The 23779-nt window shown below is 39.1% G+C and overlaps 2 protein-coding genes across 3 annotated transcripts in view; both read right to left on the bottom strand.

Annotated features, from left to right (window-relative positions):
• LOC117932118 overlaps positions 1-23779 on the bottom strand; it is a 126395-nt gene that overhangs the window by 46417 nt on the left and 56199 nt on the right. For both annotated transcript variants that reach the window (XM_034853171.1, XM_034853170.1), the window contains 3 exons: positions 20734-20884; positions 15875-15973; positions 15686-15787 (listed from right to left, as the gene is read on the bottom strand). In XM_034853171.1, coding sequence (XP_034709062.1) covers positions 15686-15787; positions 15875-15973; positions 20734-20884 — 352 coding nt within the window. The remainder of the gene's footprint in view (positions 1-15685; positions 15788-15874; positions 15974-20733; positions 20885-23779) is intronic.
• Positions 11470-13650, bottom strand: LOC117932119. Its single transcript, XM_034853172.1, has 2 exons — positions 12005-13650; positions 11470-11687 (listed from the first exon to the last, which is right to left on the bottom strand). The coding sequence occupies exons 1-2, from the start codon at positions 12582-12584 to the stop codon at positions 11650-11652; spliced, it is 618 nt and encodes a 205-aa protein (XP_034709063.1). The 5' UTR covers positions 12585-13650; the 3' UTR covers positions 11470-11649.

Below are 23779 nucleotides of genomic sequence, written 5' to 3' on the forward strand. Positions count from 1 at the left end.
CTATCGTATATCCAAATTTTGATTGTCACCATATGATTGTGTATCATACCCTGTCATGTATTGGGTTGTATTGTATCATGCTTTGGTCATTGTTCATGGCATCCCGTGTTGTTGCATGAGTCGTGTTTGAGTCGTTGTGTTTAGGTTCTTTTGTAGGGGTTATTTATAGTCCCAGTCTTGGTTCAGTGCCCTGGGTTGAGTGGGAGAGAGGTTGATTCATATCATTGAGCTGCTATAGACGAATTCACATTTGGTTTCGTTTGGTTAGCTTATCGCTTCTGTGGTTTCGATTCAGGGGGCATTGACCAGTTTGAGTTAGAGGATGGATACTCAGCAGAGTAGGCATGTAGTGCTCGAGGACACGCCATCTGATATAGTGACACCACCTGTTATACCTGTTCAGATGCCAGCTACACAGACTTTGCATGATCAGGCTGCTGTCATTCCACCCATTGTCACACCAGTTACCATTATTGAGGATCCTCGTTCTCGTATGGACAAACTCGAGCAGAGGATTAGACAGATGAGAGATCTTGATGAGATGATTTCATGGGATGACCCTGACGATGTGCCAGTGGCCACTTTGCCAGTCGGTTTCAGGATGCCTGATATAGAGAGATATACGGGTGTTGGATGTCCTCGTATTCATCTCAGACTCTATAGCACAGTTATGAAGGCTCTGGGTCTAGATGAGGCACAGTTGCTCACTTTGTTCCCATTGTCATTGAGTGGCATGACACAGAGATGGTACGCTTCATTAGAGACATCTCGTCGGAGAACTTGGGAGGACTTAGCACAGGAGTTTCTGAGACAGTATTCCTCCAGTGGTGATACGAGCGTTACACGTAGAGAGCTTGAGTTTCTTCGACAGGGATCAGATGAGCCTATTTCTTCTTTTATCTCCCGCTGGAGGGAGAGGGCCGCGGAGATGATTGAGCGACCTACCGAGAGAGATCAAATGAGCATGTTTTTGAGGAGTTTGCATCCTAGGTTTGCTCGACATCTGACGGGAGTCCCATTCCAGGATTTCAGATCATTGGTTCAGGCTTTATTCGATGTAGATGATGGCATCTCTAGAGGATTATGGTCAGATATTACTCATTCCCTAGATACTGAGGAGAAGGGAGTTGGTAGATCATCTGATAGCTATGGATGCATATGTTCTACGGACTTTCAGCATCGACGACCTGGTTATCATCTCTATGCGAGATCATTGCCGATACCTAGGAGTGATTTCCCGTCTTTACAGCATCGTCATCCTCATTCAGTTCAGCAGTACCCTTCTGTGCATCCTCATGCTGTCACGGTGCGACCTCCATCTCAGTTTCAGCGTCCACAGACTAGTATCCCACGACATGAGCAGTCTCGTCCCCATCGGCGACATCAGAGGACTTATTCTGATTTGGGGATGCCTTTGGATAGAGCTTTTGAGCGACTTAGACCTACTGGTTTTTTAGCACCATTGGCTCCTAGGCCACCCCCGAGTATCTTACCTCCACGTTTTCGTACTCACGAGTTCTGTGCATTTCACCAGATGGCAGGCCATCGTACTGATTATTGTGCTTCTCTACGTCACACCATACAAGATCTTATTGATAGTGGTGCGGTTAGCTTTCCCGTATCGACCACAGATACTGATCTCGGTTCAGATATGACTGTTGATTCCTTTCCAGCCTATTCCACACATGCAGTTCCTCCTCCTTCGGGCTTATACCATCATGTTTGAGACACCCAGGGCACTGATACTCACCAGACGTTATGATATGGCAGACCTTGTTGGTGTACTTTTGGGACTACGTTATTAGTTGGTCATTTTGAGTTTTTGTTCTCTTTTTTTTTTATTTGAGTCTTGTTTTATGGTTAGTGATTCGTGTTCGTACCTTGTGTTTCGAGAGTAGACCTTAGCGTCTTATTTTTCATGATGTACTCTCATTTCGCTTAGTGGTATTGTTGTTTTCTTGGGTATGCGTTTTTATCTTCTTTTTATTATTATCATTGTTTCGTATCATGCATTTTATGTGTTGTTATTTTGGGTAGCATCGTGTGTTGCTTTGTTTTTGTCTCTTGTATGTTTTTGTTTTAGAGTCTTGGACAGTTTTAGTGTCGTGACTGGTCCCCGAGCAGAGATTGATGGTATGATGATTATGATACAGAGCACCTTGATACTAGACTTCTTCAGCTGAGGTTCACCATGTCGGACGAGATCACACCCATTACTCTTACTGCTCTTTATGAGATGATGGTGGATTTGACGCGGAGGGTTGAGAGGATCGAACTTATTTTGTCAGAGCATCCATCGTCATCGAGAGAAGCTCCAGGAGTAGCGATGCCTTCATTACCACATTTGACTCCATCGATGTTTGCTGCTTTGGGTGCCTCACATCCACGGCCTCGCCCACATTCAGTGTTCCAGCAGCGCTCCTCATCCATTTCATTGGCTATGCCGACACGACCTTCATCCCGGCTTCAGGGCCCTCCAGTTATTACAGTCCCTCAGGAGCGACTTCACCCTCATCGACGATGTCAGAGACGCTTTTCAGATTTGAGCACACCCCTGAGCAGAGTTCTTGAGACGTTCCAGGCCATGGGATTCTTGCCTCCTCTGGCTCCCAGGGCACTTCCAGATCCTGTGCCTTCGCAGTTTCGGCTTGACTTGTATTGTGCATACCATCAATCAGCAGGACATCACACTGATCGTTGCACTGCTCTACGACATGCCATACAGGACATTATTGATTCTGGGACGTTTGGGCATCCTCAGTCCGATATGTTTCCTATTCCTACCTCAGCTCAGACCATGCATGTAGACTCCCCTCCACCAGCAGTCCCTGATCTTATTGACTTGGGCGATTGACTCATGTTTGACTTACCTTGGTGTGGTGGCGCTCAGATTTTGTTCCTTCTGTGGCCAGAGATGTGACGACAGGACCAGTCACTGTTTTTGTTTTTGTTTGTTTAGTCTTGTCTTACTTGTGACTTTTAGAGACTATAACTCGATTTCTTGAGTATTGTCTTTGTTATCTTTCTTTTTGCATGATGTACTCATCGGATTATCCCATTGGATGCATTTTCTTTTATGGACATGTGTTTGTGTTTTGTGATATTATGATTTGTACTTTTGACTTGAGGCATCTCTTCACTTGCACGTTGTGGTATTGAGGCTTGACCTATCATGGAGGATATTGAGCCTATTAGCCTAGGATCAGAGATTTGACCTAGGGAGTTCGAGACTGTGACACATCTTCTAATGATCAGAGCAGTACCTTGCTCACTTCCCACACCTTGACTTTGTTTTGACCTGCATTCCATCCATTATGAGCTTTGCATAGCATCACCTTCGAGACCATTATATGACATTTCTATCCTCGGCCTTTCTAGCTTTGCACATCCCCTCTCTGATTCGACCAGGTAGAGTGTGAGGAGTTTGAGCCCATGGTTGTTTTTTTATGGCGAGGGATAGCTTATGATCTTTGGGTGGCTTACGATATGAGGACTGGTCGAGTGCTTGATGAGACTATCACTTATTTTGCTGTGAGTATAGAGATTGATCTTGTACGATGAGAGTTGGCTTGTGACGGGTAGTCGTGCCTGATGAGATCACTGTTTACTTTGCCTTGAGAGGATCATCTTTGAGATTATTAGGGAGCATTCGGAGTACGGTTGATACATGATCCTAGAGGGAAGTTCAGACCCAACTGGAGCGGACCTTATTTCATCAGGGAGTTGACCCCAGAAGGCGCTGCATGGTTGATGGATTTAGATGGAAACCGATTCTCAGAGCCAACCAAGGTGGATCAGCTAAAGAGGTACTATGTTTGAGACCATGGTCGCAGGATGGGTGGCCATCATTTCGGTTAGCCATTACTTTGTTATTCCTTTGTGATACATAGTCCGTTGCTAGCCCATTGAGCCTCACAGGGGCATACCCCTTTCGGTCGATGATGGTTTTTAGGCATAGCTGTTCCTTGGAGGCGATTAGCACACTGGAGAACGAGATATGACCGGATGTTTTCTTTGATGTGATCACGGGAGCTAGCCTTCTCATCATTGTTGACAGATTTTCCAGATGATTGGATCAGGACACAGACACTTATGAGAGCATGTAGCGGAGTTTAGTCATTTCAGGGTTTGCCCTATACTGGGGCATGACCCTTTCATTGGTGGTTGATCTTAGAGATACCAGTTCACATTGGGACATGTTCTTTCTTTAGAGGAGGTCAGATACTCTCTTCACATTACCACGATGACTTTGAGGAGCGGAGATTCATTTTGGATCAGATGATGCATGATTGGTTATACTTTTCTCATGGATGTTTGATTTGGAGATGCTTACATTGGGGCATGGCCCATTCATCGGTGATGATTTTGTGAGATGACAGTTTATGCCGGACAGTTACTTTCTGGAGATCATTCTGCACTGAGAGTTTACCCATTCTGAGATGATGCATTCACACTAGGGCATGGCCACCTTGCTGATTTTGACATTGAGACTCCATTTCGTGTTTATGATTGCTGCTTTCGATGGATCAGGGAGTCATTGACACCCTGGGCTCAGTCTTCTCAGCGTACCTAGTTTGATTTGGATATTCACTTATCTTTGTTACGCACCCATACATCCTACATTGGACACCGTTATACCTGCACCCATCTTATCAGAGCCTTACACCTTTTGAGCTTACATATTTCATCATCTTACCTGACTTTATCCTCTTCTCTTGATCAGAGGAAGATGCAGACTAGTCTCGGGCTTTCTGGTTGAGTTTTCACATGCCTTTGGGCATTAGGTTCAACATCTTCCGTGATGGTAGGACCTGTTAGATTATTGATATATTTGTGATGATGTACTCATGTTGATAGTTGCCATATTGTGTCTTGATTTGTTTACATTTCAGACTTAGGGTTTTGGTCAGCATTTGTTTGATCCCTTATTTTGGTTTTGCTTTGTCAGCATAGTTTTGGTGATGTTTGGTCTTGTTTTAGCGTTTGTTCATTGAGGCTATGTATATCCTGTTCATTGCATCATCATTGAGCATATCCCAGAGTGTCTTGTTTGGTGACATTCTATCTTATGTTGGTTACTATCTTACACTGGGGCATACCCCCATCCTTGAGTTCATTAGATATTTTGCGGATTTTCTCACTACTCGATCTATTTCTTGATCTTTGCGAGTCGTCACACTGGGGCATACCCCCTTTAGTGCTTTTCTACTGGGGCATACCCCCTCTCTTTGGGTTTACCGTGTCTCGTTTTGATTTCATGGTTGTCAGACCCATTTGTCGATCTTTACGAGTTATCCCTTATGGCATCCCCCTATTGTCAGCTTGTTTAGGGTATCCCCCTATTTTCAGTTTGTTTAGGGCATCCCCCTATCTTTCAGTTTGTTTAGGGCATCCCCCTACCGTCAATTTGTTTAGGGCATCCCTTTTGTTTCATATTCACCATCATAGATTTTCATCTATGAGCATTTGTTTCAGATTCACCACCATAGATCAGACATCTATGGGCATTTCAGATTATCACCACCATAGATCGGGCATCTATGGGCATTACAGTTATTTCACCACCATGGATTTTCATCCTTGGGCCTTTGAGATTATCACCACCATAGATTTTCATCTATGGGCTTTGATCAGTTTTTCACCATCATAGATTTTCATCTATGAGCATTTGTTTCAGATTATCACCACCATAGATCGGGCATCTATGGGCATTTCAGTTATTTCACCACCATGGATTTTCATCCTTGGGCCTTTGAGATTATCACCACTATAGATTTTCATCTATGGGCTTTGATCAGTTTTTCACCATCATAGATTTTCATCTATGAGCATTTGTTTCAGATTTCACCACCATAGATTTTTATCTATGGGCATTTCAGTTATTTCACCACCATGGATCTTCATCCTTGGGCTTTTGAGAGTTTCACCACCATGGATCTTCATCCTTGGGCTTTGATCAGTTTTATCACCACCATAGATCAGCTATCTATGGGCATTTCAGATTCACCATCATAGATTTTCATCTATGAGCATTTGTTTCAGTTATCACCACCATAGACTGGCATCTATGGGCACTTTTATTGTATCACCACCGTAGGTCTTCACTTATGGGCCTTCTAGTTTAGCGTTTAGAGTTAGCTTTTTGGTTTGGCTTCCAGAGTTATTATTTTCTCAGTTTGGTGTTTAGAGTCAGTCTCGTCATTCAGAGTCACAGCTCCTAGCATTCATATTCATTGGCATTGCACGTCTCACCTTCATGGTTTGGCATTCGTCCCCGGTTTTCCTCGCTTCGTTACCCTGTGCTTATCGCATATTCGTCTCGTGGTCCACGTAGGGCAGTTTCCTTTAGACGCGTTCTTGTCTGTACTCCAAGATGGTTCGACCGTTACTCATCTTTGACATCGATCTTTGGGTCACTTTTGGAGACATCTTAGAGAGAGATTGGGTCCTTAGTGTGGCTTCAGAGGCGCTTTGAGATAGGTTTTCTTTTAGGATTAGAGCCTTTGTGTTCGTCTGCTAGCCTGAATGAGTTTGCGTTTCACTAGTGCCCCTATGGGGGTCTCCTTGGTTCTTCGGTAGAGTTCACTTCATTCCACTCATTACTCACACTTGCTTTCACGCCAGTGTTCACATTCTTTACACTCGTGAGCTCTACCGAAGAGAGGCATATTTGTAGACCCCCTTTGAGGTTGGTATACCGGGCAGCACTTGAGAGAAGTGGGGGGCCCTCTTTTCTCTACACCCGGAAAATCAGCTGCATGGGCATGGCGGCAGGCATGCTGATGGTCAGAGACGCCATCCTTGCTGACGAGAGGAGCAGTGGAGCCGGTAGTGACTTGCTGAAGAAGACACAAGAACAGGGGGAGCTGGGGTTCAAGGGGGATCCAGAGCAGAAGGGCGAGGAGAAAGGCGCTTGAAGCCTAGCTGGTCTTGCGGGTAGGGAGTCCACTTACAGGTACGCATCCACATCCGCTCGGGTCATTTTCTATATGCATGTTTAGATTTTCACATGTGCATGATCACTCTGAGTATTCATTGATTCTCTCATCAATTGCCATGATTGCTTCATTTTATTAGTAGAGACCCGACTTTAGGGACTTAGAGGGGTGCTACGGTCTTTACCGTACCTTCCCGATAAGTAACCTGACCCCCGAACCCGATCCGGTTTTTCACAGGCCGCCTTTTCCAAAATAAGGAGTCACACTTAGGGTTTTTCTTTCTTATTTTGTTTACCCTTTAAAAATAAAACAAAAATAAGTGGCGACTCCAAGTCATTTTTCAAACAATAAATAAAATCAATTTTTCAAACAAAAAGATCGAGCTCACCATCGAGTGGGAAACGCATGAGCCGAAATGCGGGGTCCACAGTTTGATTCTAAATCTGATTGGTGGAAACTTAGTTACTACAAGGAATAAGAAGCCAAATATTGTAGTCAGGGCCAATGCTAAGCTAGAATACTGTGCAATGACCTGTTCTACTTGTAAGCTGATGTGGATGAGAAATTTGGATAGAGCTTAGGATTACAATCAAAACTCCTTTAGTGATGTATTCTAGCAACCAAGCTGCAACTATGTAGCTAGTAATACAAGATTCCATGTGAGGACTAACCACATTAAGGTTGACTGTCACATCATAGAAAGGAAGTTATAAAAGGAGAGATGGTCACTCCATATATCAAGTCAAAAAGATCAAACTGGTGACCTCTTTACTAAAGTGGTACATAGAAGCTCGTTTCTTTGTCTTTGCTCCAAGCTAAGCATTGAAACTTCACATGCTCCCACTTGAGATGAAGTGTTAAAAATTACAAAAGATATTTTTTGAATAGTGTTTTTTTTTGGTTGAAATAAGTATCCTGCTCCATATCCTTATGAGATGGACTTTCCTTGTTGGTATAGGGGTCTACTTTATATATTTGTATTGTTTCTCAAACTTTCTCAGAAGAATATATGAATTTTCCCTTCCTTTTAGCAAAAGCATTTTCTCATACTAATGTAAAGAAAAGAGGATAAGATCTCACTCTAACATCAACATGCACAACTAAAAAAACCTAAATATACTATGCATCCACGCTAAAGCTAAAAGTATTGAAGGAGAGTAAGAGGTGTTTGGTAAAACTTAATACTTATTATTTAATAACTTAAGTTGACTTTAAATTAAATTATACTTAAGTTGTTGACTTAAAACTTATTACTTAATTCTTACTTTAAATATTAAGGTTTTTTTTATAAAATTAACTTAAAATTTATATTAAATCATCAAATTGACATACTTATCCTCATAAATTATAATTTGGGTAAAGGATGTCGGGTAACACTGAAAGTCATGTAGTAGCAAAAGAGATCGTGAAGGTAATTAGGGTAAATTGGGATAAAAAGAGAAATTAAAGGTATGAACTTAAAAATAAGTTAATTATTTTACTTATTACATAAAGTTGTTTTTTACTTTAAGTCGTGTTATTAAATTATTTTAGTAAACATACTTAATGACTTAAATTAAGTTATTAAGTCACTATAAGTTATTAAGTTGGTTTACCAAACACCCACTACGTATGGTGATAGAGATCTCTAAAGAGCTAGATCCCTCTTAGCCAAGCCATCAATAACCCAATTCATTGACCTAGGTCTTCAGCTGCCATTCACCAAGAATTTGCTTTAAATTTTGTTATATCTCATCATTAGATTGTGTTGAAAGAGAGAGAGAGAAAACCTTAATTCTCATTCATATGATTAACTTCTTACAATAGAGAAATATATATACAAGGCTAAGTTGAACTAACTACCATATATGTGACCTATATTAAGAAAGGAAAAAAAGATTGTACACTATAAATACATTATATTCAACACTCCCCCTCAAGCTAGAGCATATATGTCATATGCACCAAGCTTGTTACAAATGTATTTAATTTTAGGACCTTTGAGAGATTTAGTGAAGATATCTGCTAGTTGATCATTTGAATTAACAAAACTTGTAGCAACACACCCTGATGCGATCTTCTCTCTAATGAAGTGACAGTCAACTTCAATATGCTTGGTCCTTTCATGAAATACTGGATTGGATGCAATATGTAATGCGGCCTGATTGTCACAGAATAGCTTTATCTGTTCATCTTTTCCAAATCTCAATTCCTGAAGGAGTTACCTCAACCATATGAGTTCACATGTTACCAAAGTCATAGCTCAATACTCAGCTTCGGCACTTGATCTGGCCACTACATCTTGTTTCTTACTCTTCCAGAATATTAAGTTACCTCCAATAAAAACACAATACCCTGAGGTGGAACGCCTATCTGAGGGTGAACCAGCCCAGTCTGCATCTGTGTAACCAACAATTTGGGTATGGCCCCTGTCTTCATACAACATACCTTAGCCTAGTGTTCCTTTAATATAACGAAGAATGCGGATCACAACATCCCAATGGTTGTCACATGGTGACTGTAGAAATTGACTAACCACACTCACAAGAAAAGGGATGTCTGGCCGAGTGATGGTGAGGTAGTTCAGTTTGCCTACAAGTCGTCGATATCTCCGAAGATCTGTTAGAGGCTCCCCCTGTTTTGGTACAAGTTTGACATTTGGATCCATAGGAGTGTCAACAGGTTTACATTCTAACATACCTGTTTCTTCCAAGATGTCTAAGGCATACTTCCTTTGTGACATAACCACTCCACTAGATTAAGCTATTTCAAGTCCCAGAAAATACTTGAGTTTGCCCAAGTCTTTGGTTTGAAAGTGGTTGAAAAGATGTTGCTTTAGTCTTTGGATACCCTCCTGATCACTGCCTATAATGACAATGTCATCCGCATCACCTACCAAATAGATGCACTAGCTCGAAGAGTTATGATGATAGAAAACTGAATGATCTGCTTCACTCCGAAGCATTCCAAACTCTTGAACAACTGAACTAAAATGCCCAAACCATGCCCGAGGAGACTGTTTCAAGCCATATAGAGAGCGGCGTAACTTGCACACTAAACCAAACTCCCCCTGAGCAACAAAACCAGGTGGTTGCTCCATATACACTTCCTCGAGAAGTTCACCATGAAGGAAAGCATTCTTAATATCCAACTGATAAAGAGGCCAATGACACATAGCTGCCATGGAGAGAAATAAGCGAACATAAGCAATCTTGGCAATAGGAGAGAAGGTGTCACCATAGTCACAACCATAAATCTAAGTATAACGTTTAGCAACCAAGCGGGCCTTAAGGTGATCAACCTGACCATCAGGAACAACTTTAACAGTGTAGACCCAACGACATCCAACTGTAGATTTACCAGGAGGTAAAGAAACAAGATTCCATCTGCAATTGGAGTGCAAAACAGCCATTTCATCAACCATTGTCTGTCGCCACCCACGATGAGAAAGTGCCTCACTAGTGCTCTTAGGAAGAGAAACAGAGGATAAAGTAGAGACAAAGGCAGAATAGGATGAAGATAATCGATGACAGCTCAAAAAATTATAAATAGGATGAGGATTATGAGTAGATCGATTACCTTTCCGAAGAGCAATAGGCAAGTGGTCAGTAGATGACAAGGCCGGGGTAGGAGAAATCGGTGGGACAGAAGGTGAGTCATCAGGTACCTCAGCTGAAGAGAGAGGAGGAGCAACAGCATGATGTCGACGATGATAAACCTGAAGAGGACGAGAGAGCACATCTGAAGGGGGGGATATATAGAGAAGTAGCAACACTTCAGAAAAGGGAAGAGATTCAGAGGATGAGAAGAATGGAGAGTCCTCAAAGAAGGTGACATCAGCGGAGAGAAAATAACGATGAGTGTCAGGGGAATAACAACGATAGCCCTTTTGAAGTCGAGAGTATCCCAAGAAGATGCATTTTGTAGCCTTGGCGGAGAGCTTGTCCTGTCCAGGTGTGAGAGTATGAACAAAACAAGTACAGCCAAAGACACGAGGAGGAAGGAAATAAAGAGGTTGGGTAGGAAGGAGGGAATGAGGGAATGAGGGATTTGGTCATGTAATATAGATGAGGGCATACGATTAATCAAGTAACAGGTTGTAAGAACAACATCCCCCCAAAAACGAAAAGGAACATGACTATGGAGAATGAGGGTACAAGCTGTCTCAACAAGATGTCGATTTTTACGTTCAGCAACCCCATTTTGTTGAGTATGAGCACAAGATGACTGATGGAGGATCCCATGTTGGGACATAAAAGAAGTAAAGGGTGTAGAAAAATATTCCCGAGCATTGTCACTGAATAACACTAGAATAGAAACATTGAATTGTGTTTGGATTTCAGCAAAACATTTTTGGAAAATAGAGAATAACTCAGCTCGATTTTTCATCAAAAATAACCAAGTACATCTTGAATAGTCATCAATGAAAGTGACAAAATACTAAAATCCTAAAGTAGACGCGATCCGACACGGACCCCAAACATCAATGTGGACAAGTTCAAAAGGAGACTTTGCCCGATTATTCAAACGCTTTGGGAACAAGACACGAGTATGTTTCCCAAGCTGACACGACTCACACGCAAGCGACGACAAAGTGGAAAAATGAGGGACCATCTTCTGGAACTTAGAGAGACTAGGATGACCTAGATGACTGTGAATGAGAAGAGGAGCATCGGTGGAAATGCAAGCTGCAGGAGATGAAGGTGATGTGAGGTGATAGAGGCCTTAAGACTTACGCCCTATGCCAATTGACTTCCCCGTACTCCGGTCCTGCAAGATCACAGATTTATTAGAAAAAGTGATAGAACAGTTAAGAGTGCGAGTTATTTTGCTGATGGAAATAAGATTAAAAGGACACTCAGGGGCATAAAGGACAGAATGGAGAGGTAGGGAAGGGAGAGGATGAGCCAAACCAATACCTTTAGCCATAGTTTGGGAACCATTAGCTAAAGTAACAGTAGGTAAGGCAGAGGTAGTAGTATAAGAGGAGAAAAAGTGTTTATTACCAGAGATATGATCATATGCTCCAGAATCTAGAATCCATGGGCCAAGAGAAGGAGACTGAGTAAAGCAGACAGAGACATTACTGGTTTGGGCAACAGAGGCAACAGAAGCAACAAAAGCTGATGTGGCTGCCCGATATCGGAGATAGGCATCATAATCACTACCAGTAAGGGTGATACTCTGAGATGTGGAGCTCGCAGCAGAGTCAGGTTGAGATAGCAGAGGATCAAATGACTGAGCGATGTGGGCAGTGCAAGGAGGCCGTCTATGTAACTGATAGCAACGATCTCGAGTGTGACCAAGCTTATTACAATAGGTGCACTGAGGACGTTGTCCTCGACCCCGATTGCCACTACGTCCTCCTCGAGAGTTAGTCTCAGAGGCTAACACAGATGAATCTGAAGGACCATCAGTCGACAAGGTCTGAGTAGAGGAGAGGCGTAAGAGACGAGCGAACACATCATCCAATGATGGTACTATTGGACTAGCAAGAATCTGATCTCGGACAGACTCAAGATCTGGACGGAGGCCAATAAGGGTTAACACCATAAAAAACTTGTCAGTCTGTATTTGTTGAGTTTCAGCACCATTAGTGAAGGGCATCAAAGTTAAGAACTCCTCCTTAAGAGACGCAATCCGGCCAATATAAGTAGACAGATCCATGTCCTACTGTCTCACATGAACAATATCAAAAACCACCTTATAAAATCGTTGAATATCATTCATGTATAATCCTTGAGCTTGAGTCCAAAATTTAAAGCAGGTTTTGTAGGCATGAAGATGACGTAAAATTTTGGGATCAACAGATTGCCATAATACGCTGCATAATTGTGCATCGATTTTCTTCCATTGCACTTTGTCAACATCAGGTATAGCATCCTCAGGTGTAACAAGATGATCCTCATAACCTTGTCCCATAAACCAGAGTTCCACGAATGCTGACTAGGAGAGATAATTCTCACTACCAATCAATTTTTCCGATGTGATAGTGGGAGATCCAGAGATGACGGATGTGAAAATAGGATTTTTAGTCGCCATATCCACTTCACCTGAGATTGAATCACGTTTGGATCAAAGAGAGCCCTAAAGGGAGGTCGAATCACAGCTGTGGAAGAAGAACCCAGTATGTCAAGACCCAAACAAAGGAGAAAAGTGACTAGAGATGAAGAAGAGGCCTTCCCAAGGCACACACAGGTCTCGGCCAAGGAAGAGAGCTACCGTCGGAGGCCCGAGGAGGCTGAAAGAAGACCTGTAGAAGCTGAAATGCCAAAAAAATGGAGAAGCAGGGTTCAGAGAGGACTGACGGAGGCTTAGAAGTGCAAGACGGCGCCGGACGAGCCTGCTGGTAGAAGCTCGGCACCAAAAAGTGGGTCACGCATCCTCACACGCCAGCGCGTGCGATTCAGGCCGTCGGAGAAAAACGGCGCATGGGAGGCCCGTGGATCTGTTTTTAGCTCCGGTGCTTTGAGAAAAGTTGCAGATCTCCTCTTTGCGCTCCTAATGATGTGGTCGATGTCAGAAAATATCGCCGGAAAAAGTCACCAGAAAAGTCTCCGGAAAATATCGTCGGAAAAATGTTGACAGTGATGAGGGTTTTCTTACCATAATATGGCTGACCGAAAAACTTTGGGAGATGGAAAAGGTGACGGGAATGAAACACGGTCACTGGACGGATTCCCGGAATTAATTACACGGGTAAACCAGAAAGAATAAAGTTTTCTCCCTTGGCTCTAATACCATGTTGAAAGAGAGAGGGAGAAAACCTTAATTCTCATTCATATGATTAACTTCTTACAATAGAGAAATATATATACAAGGCTAGGTTGAACTAACTACCATATATGTGACCTATATTAAGAAAGGAAAGAAAGATTGTACACTATAAATATATTATATTCAATAGATTGAAAAGCTATTTTCTTAAGAAATTGGAGGAAAAATGGAAATACTTTGTCATAGGCCTCCTCCCCCCTTTGGTGTCTTCAAGATGAATTTTGATGAATGGGCCTTGCTGAGTAGAAACTAGTTAGCCAACAAAGGAGACCATGGGAGGGGTTACTAGAGATTATAATAGGTACTGTGATAACCAGACATTACTTCCAGTCAAGGTGCAATAGATGTTTTTCTTTTTCTTTTTGAGGAAATTCTGAATTATTTCCATTGAATTTTTCAATGGTGATGATTACTCGTTGATATAGTTACAAAGTCTAATCTAACCCAAGAACAAAAAAATGCAGCTGTACAATTGGATTCTACCTAAGAAAAGGAAAGTCATCAGTCTGCTAATGTACATAATTATAGGGAAAGAAAAAGTGAAGGGAAGTATCTAGGAAATAATATTCAGTAATTAGAAGATTGATTCATGCAATTTTGGTCCTTGACTTTTTCAACACTCCCCCTAAAGCTGGTTCAAAAATGTCTTCCATGCCTAGCTTGCCAATGATAAGAGTGAAATTGCTTACCCGGCATTCCCTTTGTCAAAACATTTGCTAGTTGCTTTTTTCGGTTGGAATGAATGGAGTGCAAACCAATCCTCCTCCTAGTTTTTCTGAGATGAAGTGTTTGTCAACCTCTATATATTTTGTTCTATCATGATACACAAGATTGTGGGCTATACTAATCATGGTTTTATTATCAAAATCAAGCTTCATAGGGCTGTCATTTATGATTCCAACTTCAATCAACATAGATTTTAACCACATTAATTCACAAGTGCCCTGTGCCATAGACCTGAACTCGGCTTCAGGACTAGAGCTGGCCAGAACAGGAGTGGAATGTTTGTTGCAGGGGAAAGTCTTTGGTCTCTCCAATCTCTTCGTAAGAGGAAATTTTTTCATGTCAAATCATGAGCAACTTAAAAAAAAGAAAAAAAAGGACCCTGGAAGTTTGAAAAGTGGTTGCACCAAATAATTAACATTTCTTTAGAGCTTGAATGTTCCTTCTGTTGGTCTCCTAATTTAGGCAATCATGCAACATATGCGTTAGCAAACCATGAAATCAGACATCTGGTTTCTTTTGCAAGAGATTTTTTACCTCAATCAATTATAATGAGCGTTGTCTTAACCATTTTGACATGTGTAGATAAATTTTCCATTTTGGACTAGTATACACTGATTCTCCTTAATCAGACTTTGTACTGAGAATTTTGTACTTGTTGGAAGGATTTCTCATATTTCTTTATACTTACTATTTAAATGCAATGAAATAACTGTTTTTGATCAGGAGAAAAATTTGTGACCATACATTAGATTGTACAGAAGAAGAATGATTTTGATTAATGCATGATCTCTCTTCACTGTAAATTTAAGTTGTAATTGGAGACAGTTGAATTTGGCCTAAGAACTGGCACTGCATCATTTTGTCAAAAATTTTGAAATGGTACCATTTGATACATATATCCAAAACAAACCAGAATACTTTAAAAAACAACAAGACTATGAAAGTGATAATTCTGGGCAGAAAACATATTGCATTCTCACATATGTTGCCATCATTTTTATCTATAGGAGGTCATGCAACAACACATGCTGGAACAGATAATCCGAGTACAGTTTCGGTGAGAAAAATAACAGCAAAGGCAAAGTAAACAACAATTAATCACTACAAAGAATGGATCACCAATTGGTCAAACTAAGATGAAAAGAATGAAACAGTATTACAAATATAGCTACTCATGCTTACACATACCAAGAAAACAAGAGACATACAAGAATGTAATGCAATGGAACAGGGATATTGGTCAAACAATGCATAGAAATTTTTACCCTTTTATGATGAAAATCGAACGATTTGAACATGTTGTAGAACTCCATGAAATTCAGAAAAATATCTGGATCACAAGTAACTTCAAGTGGTTCAAGCATGACCTGAATTACAAGTTGGAATGCAGCGATTCTATGTCAAAATTCCTGGCATAGGGCACAAAGTATTACAACAAAGGACGCTGGAAGTACCTTTATTGACAATTCAGCTTCTTGGCTGCTTGGCGATACATTGACTTGGGCGCTTACAGAAGGTTGCTCATGGGCCACCACATTTTCCTTCAAAAGGGGCTGCATTCAAAAATGTTACTCATTGATAGTACATTCTACAGGACAGACAACAAAATCTAATGAAAAATCAAAGAATTATGAATGATACCAATGAGCCCAACTAGAGGCAGATTAATTAATATTCAAGATTATCTCCCTTACAGAGGAGATAGAAAAAAGATCAAGTGATGACAAGACAACAACCATGTGACGTGTAAAGAAGCAGAATTTAAAAGACAAAGCATGGCACTTGTAGGTAAGTGACTTCACACCTACTTCCGAATGAACATAATACAATAATAATAATTTAAAACATGGAACCAAGGTAAGCCTTCTTTTTAAAAGTAATTGCACAAAAACAAAAGAGGATGAGAAATCCAAATGTACAGGTGTTGAAAAAGAGAAGAAAAACTAAAACCCTGCAGTAAGAGAAAACTGGCCTCCAGCCCCTAGTGAAACAAATTATCAAAACTCAAGCGAGAAAGAAATTCCCCAGGAAGCATCAACAAAAAAATAAATAAAAACCTCCTTTTTTAGCTGACCTGTCAGCTTTCTAATCAGCTAATCCAGGTTTCCATGAGAAAGAACAACCCAATCCTGTATTGAGTTCCATGATTTTCCTCATCCTATGATTATCTCCAAGATACGTCATGACCAGTAGCAAACCCCATATAAACTCCGCAGGTCCCCCTCTACTAGTAGTTTGGTGACCCCTAAACTCATGCAACTTTGAAACTCACAAGTAATGGAAGTATTTCCATTTCAATAGCTCACCTCAACCTAGAGAAAAAGCTCAAATAATCTCACCTCCATGATTTTGAGTAAGTCCTTCAATACTCATCTCACCTAGGTTACCCAAAGAAAACATCCATTTCAATTAAGCTTCAAAAAATGAAAAGGTACATACATCCACTTAGTTTATTTATTTTTATTTTTTTATCAAAAACAAAAACATTTTCATCAACAAAGTAAACAAGAGAAGGATAAGAAATCCTTCCCTAAATACAAAACCTAATAAAATGAAGGAAAAGAAAAATAAACCAAAAGACATCAATGTCTCAACACTACTATTTTGAACTACATATTAAAATCCAATCAACTTAAATAAAGTTGAGAGAAATTCCCTTCAAACCTATAGCAGTGGATGCCCTAAAGATGAATAGAAATAGACTAGGTTCCATAACATTTTGAATGTCCTCACTTGTCCTCAAAGATCCTTACATTTCATTCCTTCCATACTATCCAAATCAATATAAGACAAGCGATTAGTCATAGAACTTTCTCCTATTTATGCTCCCCAACCCTAAAAAAAGGGTCAACATGTCTAGGGATGACAGTGATAGGTTAACACTATTGAGAATGGACATGAGTCTTTCAAGATCCTCAACCTCTGAATTAGTGAGGTTTTGCCAAAATTTAAAATTACAAGTAAGAAAAGGAGAAAGTCTAAGGATAGATGAAATAAAAGAATTTTAAACTGATGAAACTCTGTAAAGACTCAGAAATTGCAAAGCCAAAGGTTAATTCCCCCTCCACAAGTCTACCTAGTCATGGATTTTTGTCCCATTTCCCACCAAAAACTAGTTATGAATAGAGAAATCATGGAAGAGCTAAGAACTGGCCTTCGAAAGGCAACTGTACGACCACCTAACTAAAATGTTGTCATCCCAACTGTTTAGACGCATTTCATATATGCTCAAGATAGCCTTGTGCCATAGAGCAGTACACTCCCTAGGGAGCCTCCACAACCACTTCCTAAAAGGGGGCTTTCTCAATGAAATGCTCTAGAACCCTAACCCTCCTTCCTCCTTAGGCCTACACACTTGGATCCAACTAATGAGATGATCTCTCTTGCCTTCCTCAAACCCTAACTAAAGAAAACCCCTTTACAATTTTTTTGATCTTTGTTACCACTAAGAATGAAATCTTGCACAACGAGGGGAAATAGCTAGGGAAGTGAGATAAACAAGACTAAATTAGTTTATACTTCCACTCAATTTATGCTTCCACCGCTTTCCTAACTAGGATACAAACTTAACTCCAATCCCACAAAATGAGCCTAAAGTGGACTCTTGAGAACTACTTGGTTACCAACATCCACAAAGATGTGACATAGCATATATATATATATATATATATATATATATTTTTATGGTAATCAGTTGATGTCATATTTGCTATGTCATATTTGGTACGTCATAAAGATGTGACGTGATTCTAATCACAACTATTGATTTGAATCACAAGCTTGGAGAAGCGAGGATGCACTACCAGAGATTGGTTGGTAGGGTGATCTACCTCTCACATAGGCGACCAAACAGGCTATGCAGTCAACCAAGTGAGTCAATTTATGTATAAACCGAAGAAAGTTCATCTATAGGCTATATACAAAATCCTACACTACCTGAAAGCAACTCCAAGAAAAGGAATTTTGTTTAAGAAAAGAACTGAGCTATCATTAGAGGTCTATACTGATGCAGATTATGCAAGATATTGGAGGTCTTCTACAGAATATTGCACTTTTCTTGGAAGGAACTTGGTAGCTTGGGAAGTAAGAAACAAAAAATTGTTGCAAGATCTACTGCAGAAGCCAAGTTTCGTGCAATGGCCCAAGGAATCTATGAGTTGCTTTGGCTCAAGATTATCTTGGAGGACTTGAAGATCAAATGGAAAATGTCGATGAGACTTTATTGTAACAATAAGTCAACCATCAACATTGCACATAACCTGGTACAACATGACAGAACCAAACATGTGGAAGTAGACAAACGTTTTATTAAGGAGAAGTTAGATAATAGCTTAATCTGCACACCATATGTGTCCATCAGAGATCAATTAGCCGATGTCTTAACGAAAGGATTAGCTAGTACTCCATTTCAAGAAATCATTATCAAGTTGAGAATGGATAATATTTATTCACTACCTTGAGGGGAAGTTTGGAAGATACAATTGTATGTGTACAACTACGTGTGTATACAGCTGTGTGTGTATCTATGTGCAATTGTACACATATATAGTTGTGTGGATTTGTGTATACAATCCCTGATTTGTAGGGATCTTTAATATTTCTTTATTATTTCTTTTTAGATGTTGTATATATTTCTTTTTCAAGAAATCATTATCAAGTTGAGAATGGATAATATTTATTCACTAGCTTGAGGGAAAGTTTGGAAGATACAATTGTATGTGTACAACTACATGTGTATACAGCTGTGTGTGTATCTATGTGCAATTGTACACATATATAGTTGTGTGGATTTGTGTATACAATCCCTGATTTGTAGGGATCTGTATTATTTCTTTTTAGATGTTGTATATATTTCAAGAGTTGTATACATTTAACATATGAATGAGAAATATATTTTTTTTCTCCACAATATTAAATGAGAGTGAGCAAACAATGAATATTAAGCTAATATGACTACAAAATAACAACCCTTAATTGGGATAGACAAGTAAGAGTGACACAAATTGCAAAGACGAGAACTAATCTTTGCGCTTAAAAAGATTCCTCCAAAACTAGAGATCCCACAACGAATTGTCATGCCAAAAGTATAAAACTTGAGATAAATCGCCAATGTAACATTGTCATCACAAGTGATCTCAAAAAAGAAATAGAAGATAAATCACTAGTACCAGAACATATATGATGAAAAAACTTAAGATAAATCTAAGCTATCACTTTCCAAGGGCATTATTAATAAGAGTTTTTTACCACGATGTTGGCATCCTACTATTATGTGCACACAATAACTACTCTCAATCACATGCCATAGGAAGTCCCTCTCTCTAGGTAAACACTGCATCCATTTTATAGTAAAAGATTGTTCTTTGTACCCCTTAAACCTAACTTCCCTCTCACTTAACCTTCCAAACTTGGTCCCATTCAACAAGATGGTTTGTGCAACCCTTTTCTGTTCTAGAGCACAAAAAATCTCAATCGAATTCTTTTGTTTAAAGCACCACCCTCATCAAAATTTTGCATAATGACATATAGTAAGAGGGGTTAAATTCTACGTAAGTTTGAATTAAGGTGGTTTGCCCTCCATTTTGCACTAGAGCAATTAATCAAGTCAAATATGGTTAAAATTCATTTCCTATTATTTCTACAACTATTAAGTTTTAAAGTACATTAAGTTAGTTAGGACTTATGGGTGATTCATTATCATATTGATCAATAAAATTAGGTTTTTTTAAAATAAAAAAAAATAAAAAAATTCTTTTGAGAATTCCACCAAAGAAGAAATTGACTTCTTTATTTTTTTTTTGCTTCATAAAATCAACTTTAGGGTCCTATTAAGAAGTAGATATTCCTATACCATATTGTATGCTAAAAGAATTGAATTGAATAAATCTATATCGACCAACTAGGTTACAAGAGCTTAACATGCATAGCTACCCACGGTTTGAAATATCAGTAAATACAAATATATCGGCACTTGGATTTTATATATATATCGGAAATATCAGAGAAATTTCAGCGATAAATCCTAAACACTGCACCTCCCCTCCTAAAGCAAAACAAAAATAAACTATAAAAATGAAGTATTGCAAAGACAATCCATATAATTACTCTAAACTGCTGACCTATTCTAAAATAGATACAATCATTAATTGATTTTAATGTAAACCAATAAGACTTGAAATGGAAACAAGAATCAGGAAATGAGCCACATTTTACACTAACGTTTTGAACATGCATGCAGGGGACACTATTAGTCTATAATGTTTAATAAAATAGGTAAGATTAAAAATACAAAAATGGCATATCAAATACTAACCCTTCCCACAAGTAGAATGAACTTCTTGCTACATGGATAGACCATCTCCACCGAGTTCACTGAGGCGATAATGGTGGCTGATTCCTCACAAAGTTTAGACTCAATAGTCACACCATTAAAAACCAAATCAGCAATTTCTCGATCTAACTCCCTAGAAATGAAAGCAAAACAAGCATCACTTGGTGAAAGTGTACGTTTGTCACATCTAAGAAAAATATTAATAAGTACCAATCCTTTTAGCCAATGGAAAAAAATTTGCACTTAAAACAATTTATCTATAAATTTGTGCGCAATAAAATAGCATTCCTAACAAGGACAAAATCAACAAAAAAGAAACAGAACCCCTCCAAGAAATTATCAAGTGAATGTGCATCCAAAAGTTTTCAAAACCCTTGGCAATAAAAATACAACATAAACATTGTACCTAAATTCAGAAAATGCATAAAGAGATAATAACAACAATTTACTGCCAACTTTGAAACAGAAAACACATAGGTATGATCCATAAGAGGAAAAAAATGCCTTGTAGTGGGCATCAGAAAATATTCACCAATACAATATCTCATAGAATAACTCTTACGTCCAAATAAGACATAGCACTGAGGTACAAGCTATATCACATGTACACAAGATATATCTCTATTGGACTTATAAGTTTACTACATAAAAGTTTGAAAATATCACCCTATGTGCCTATTCCATAAAATTGATAATGAAAATAACTAAAAAAGACCTTTACTTTTTGTTCTTTGATAGGATAAAAATGTTTAGTTGATGGAAAAAAAAAGGGGGATTTATAAGGCCAAGGATGGGAGATCTTTCTCAAAAGAGTATTGAAAAATGTAATAATAATAATAATAATAATAACTAAAAAAGACCTTTACTTTTTGTTCTTTGATAGGATAAAAAAGTTTAGTTGATGGAAAAAAAAAGGGGAATTTAGAAGGCCAAGGATGGGAGATCTTTCTCAAAAGAATATTGAAAAATGAAGTTCAACAGAGGATGCCTGTTGTATCCCAAATACAAGGCTTGATCTAAAACAGAAATAAATAGCTATTGAATGTGCCCAAGGATACCAGGACATGTGCTCATAATATAGATTCATTGTGGATGTTGAGCGTACTTTTGGATAATCCCGGTCAGCTAAGTATTGGAGAGCTATTTAGAGACAAAAAACAGGAGGTTCTCAGATATTTCTAGGGCAGCAGTTGCTGGTTTTGCTTCAAAGGCCGAGATCTTTGCCTTATTGGAGAGTCTAAGAGAACCAAGTGACAGGTGGTTTTCACTTGGGTAAGAACGAAATATTACAAAGTCCCTTAAATCCCTATTTGATATATATTCCTTTTGGTAAAGGAATATCATTTAAAATTTTCATAATTGCCAATTCCTTTAAAATTTAGTTTTTTCATAGAATAAGGAAATGTGACAGGAATATCACTATTAATACTCTTGGATATGACAGAAAAATGTTGTAAGATAGAGATGAGAATGTAAAGCATGCAAACCCTATACCAAATAGGTAGAGATGTGATGAAGAGTATGAGACACCCTATGAAGCGAGGACCCGTAGTTCATAATGTAATCACAGAAAGTGAGAAATGCAGAATGTTCCAAGTTTCCATATTTGTATCTGTTTTTTCTATTCCTATAATATATTATCTATAGTACAATGAATCATTTCTCTTTCACCTATGGATGTAGCCATAGTTGCCCAAACCACATTAAAACCTCATGTATCTTTATACCTAGATTTATTTTTATCTCTATATTATTGCATCAATACATCGCATTAAAGTTTCTGCTTGCAGACAAGTGGTATTAGAGCTTCCACTAGCAAAACACGAAGGAAACCTCATGTATCTTTATACCTAGATTTATTTTCAACAACTATCCACCCGCAATTAACAACTATCCTTTGTTAGGACATTGAGTCTTGTTTGTGTTGGTAGTTTTGTTCTTGTTTATGTTTGAGCATAGAAGTCTTTTTAGATAGTGACTTGCTCTCCATTGAAGATCAAGAGGAGTTGTTCATTCAACCACGAAGTCACAAGTATGTCTAAAGATGTTTGACTTATGGCAAATTAGGCTATGTTGAGGTATTAATAGGATTGATTTTGTTTTGAACTTAAAGGATTTTAAAAATGATTTTTAAATAGTGCAAGACCGCTTAGGAGCTTGGAGCTTGGAGTGCTTAGGACCACTCAAGCGGCCTAAGTTAGCTCAAGCGGTCAAGCTAATTCTTCCAAAACCAAGACTCTTTGGGCTTTTGCCTATAAATACCTCCCTCTTAACCCCTTGAGGGTTAGAGATTTGGGTTAGAGATCGTTAAGTGATTGAAAAGAGGTCACATATTCTCTAGAGAGGGTTTCCCATAGAAAAAGACTAAAATGTCACACCATTCCCGATCTCTCATTCAAGGATTTGACCTTTGAATATTGGTTTAAAGACCTTCATCCCTTCAGCGAGGCTGAAATGATCCACTAGAGCCATTGGAGGTTGTTGTATTGCGGACATGAATCAAGTTGTAGGTATTGAAGAGTAAGCCTTTAAGGTAAAGCAGTCAGATAAATTTATTTAATTTGATTTCGTATAGTGGATTTAGATTAGTAGGTCTTAGATCAATAGGTCTTAAACTTCATGGTTTTTTATCTCCACCGTTAGCGTGGGGGTTTTCCACATAAAAAATCTTGTGCCTCTTTGCTAAAAGCAATGCCCTGAGACCTTTCTGTGATAGAAATCCATTTCCCCCCTGGAAGCCTTCAAACCTAACCTCAAACATCTTTTCAACTTCAAAAAACTTCACCAACATGGGCATAGCCTCAACTGACTACCACTCCACTATGAACATACAAAATCTTTCGCTATGACGCCCATACACAATGACAACCACAAAATATAAAATATAATTAGGTCTTCCTTTTTTCAACATTAGTTTTTGTATCTTCTTAGTCTTTCTAGTATTCTTGGATTTATACATCAACCAATATCTTATACTTTTCATATTCCCATTAATAAACAAAGTAGGGTCCATTAAGGGTGAGTGGAG

This window comes from Vitis riparia, chromosome 15 (genome assembly GCF_004353265.1).
Source record: "Vitis riparia cultivar Riparia Gloire de Montpellier isolate 1030 chromosome 15, EGFV_Vit.rip_1.0, whole genome shotgun sequence".
NCBI classification, from domain to species: Eukaryota; Viridiplantae; Streptophyta; class Magnoliopsida; order Vitales; family Vitaceae; genus Vitis; species Vitis riparia.

What these genes read in the sequence shown, in the direction of transcription:
- LOC117932119 (XM_034853172.1), bottom strand. Translation starts at nt 12,584, where the DNA reads ATGGATCTGTCTACTTATATTGGCCGGATTGCGTCTCTTAAGGAGGAG. An exon ending in TGCCTCTGTTGCCCAAACCA is followed by an intron (nt 11,688 to 12,004) that starts GTAATGTCTCTG and finishes GTGATCTTGCAG; the next exon opens with GACCGGAGTACGGGGAAGTC.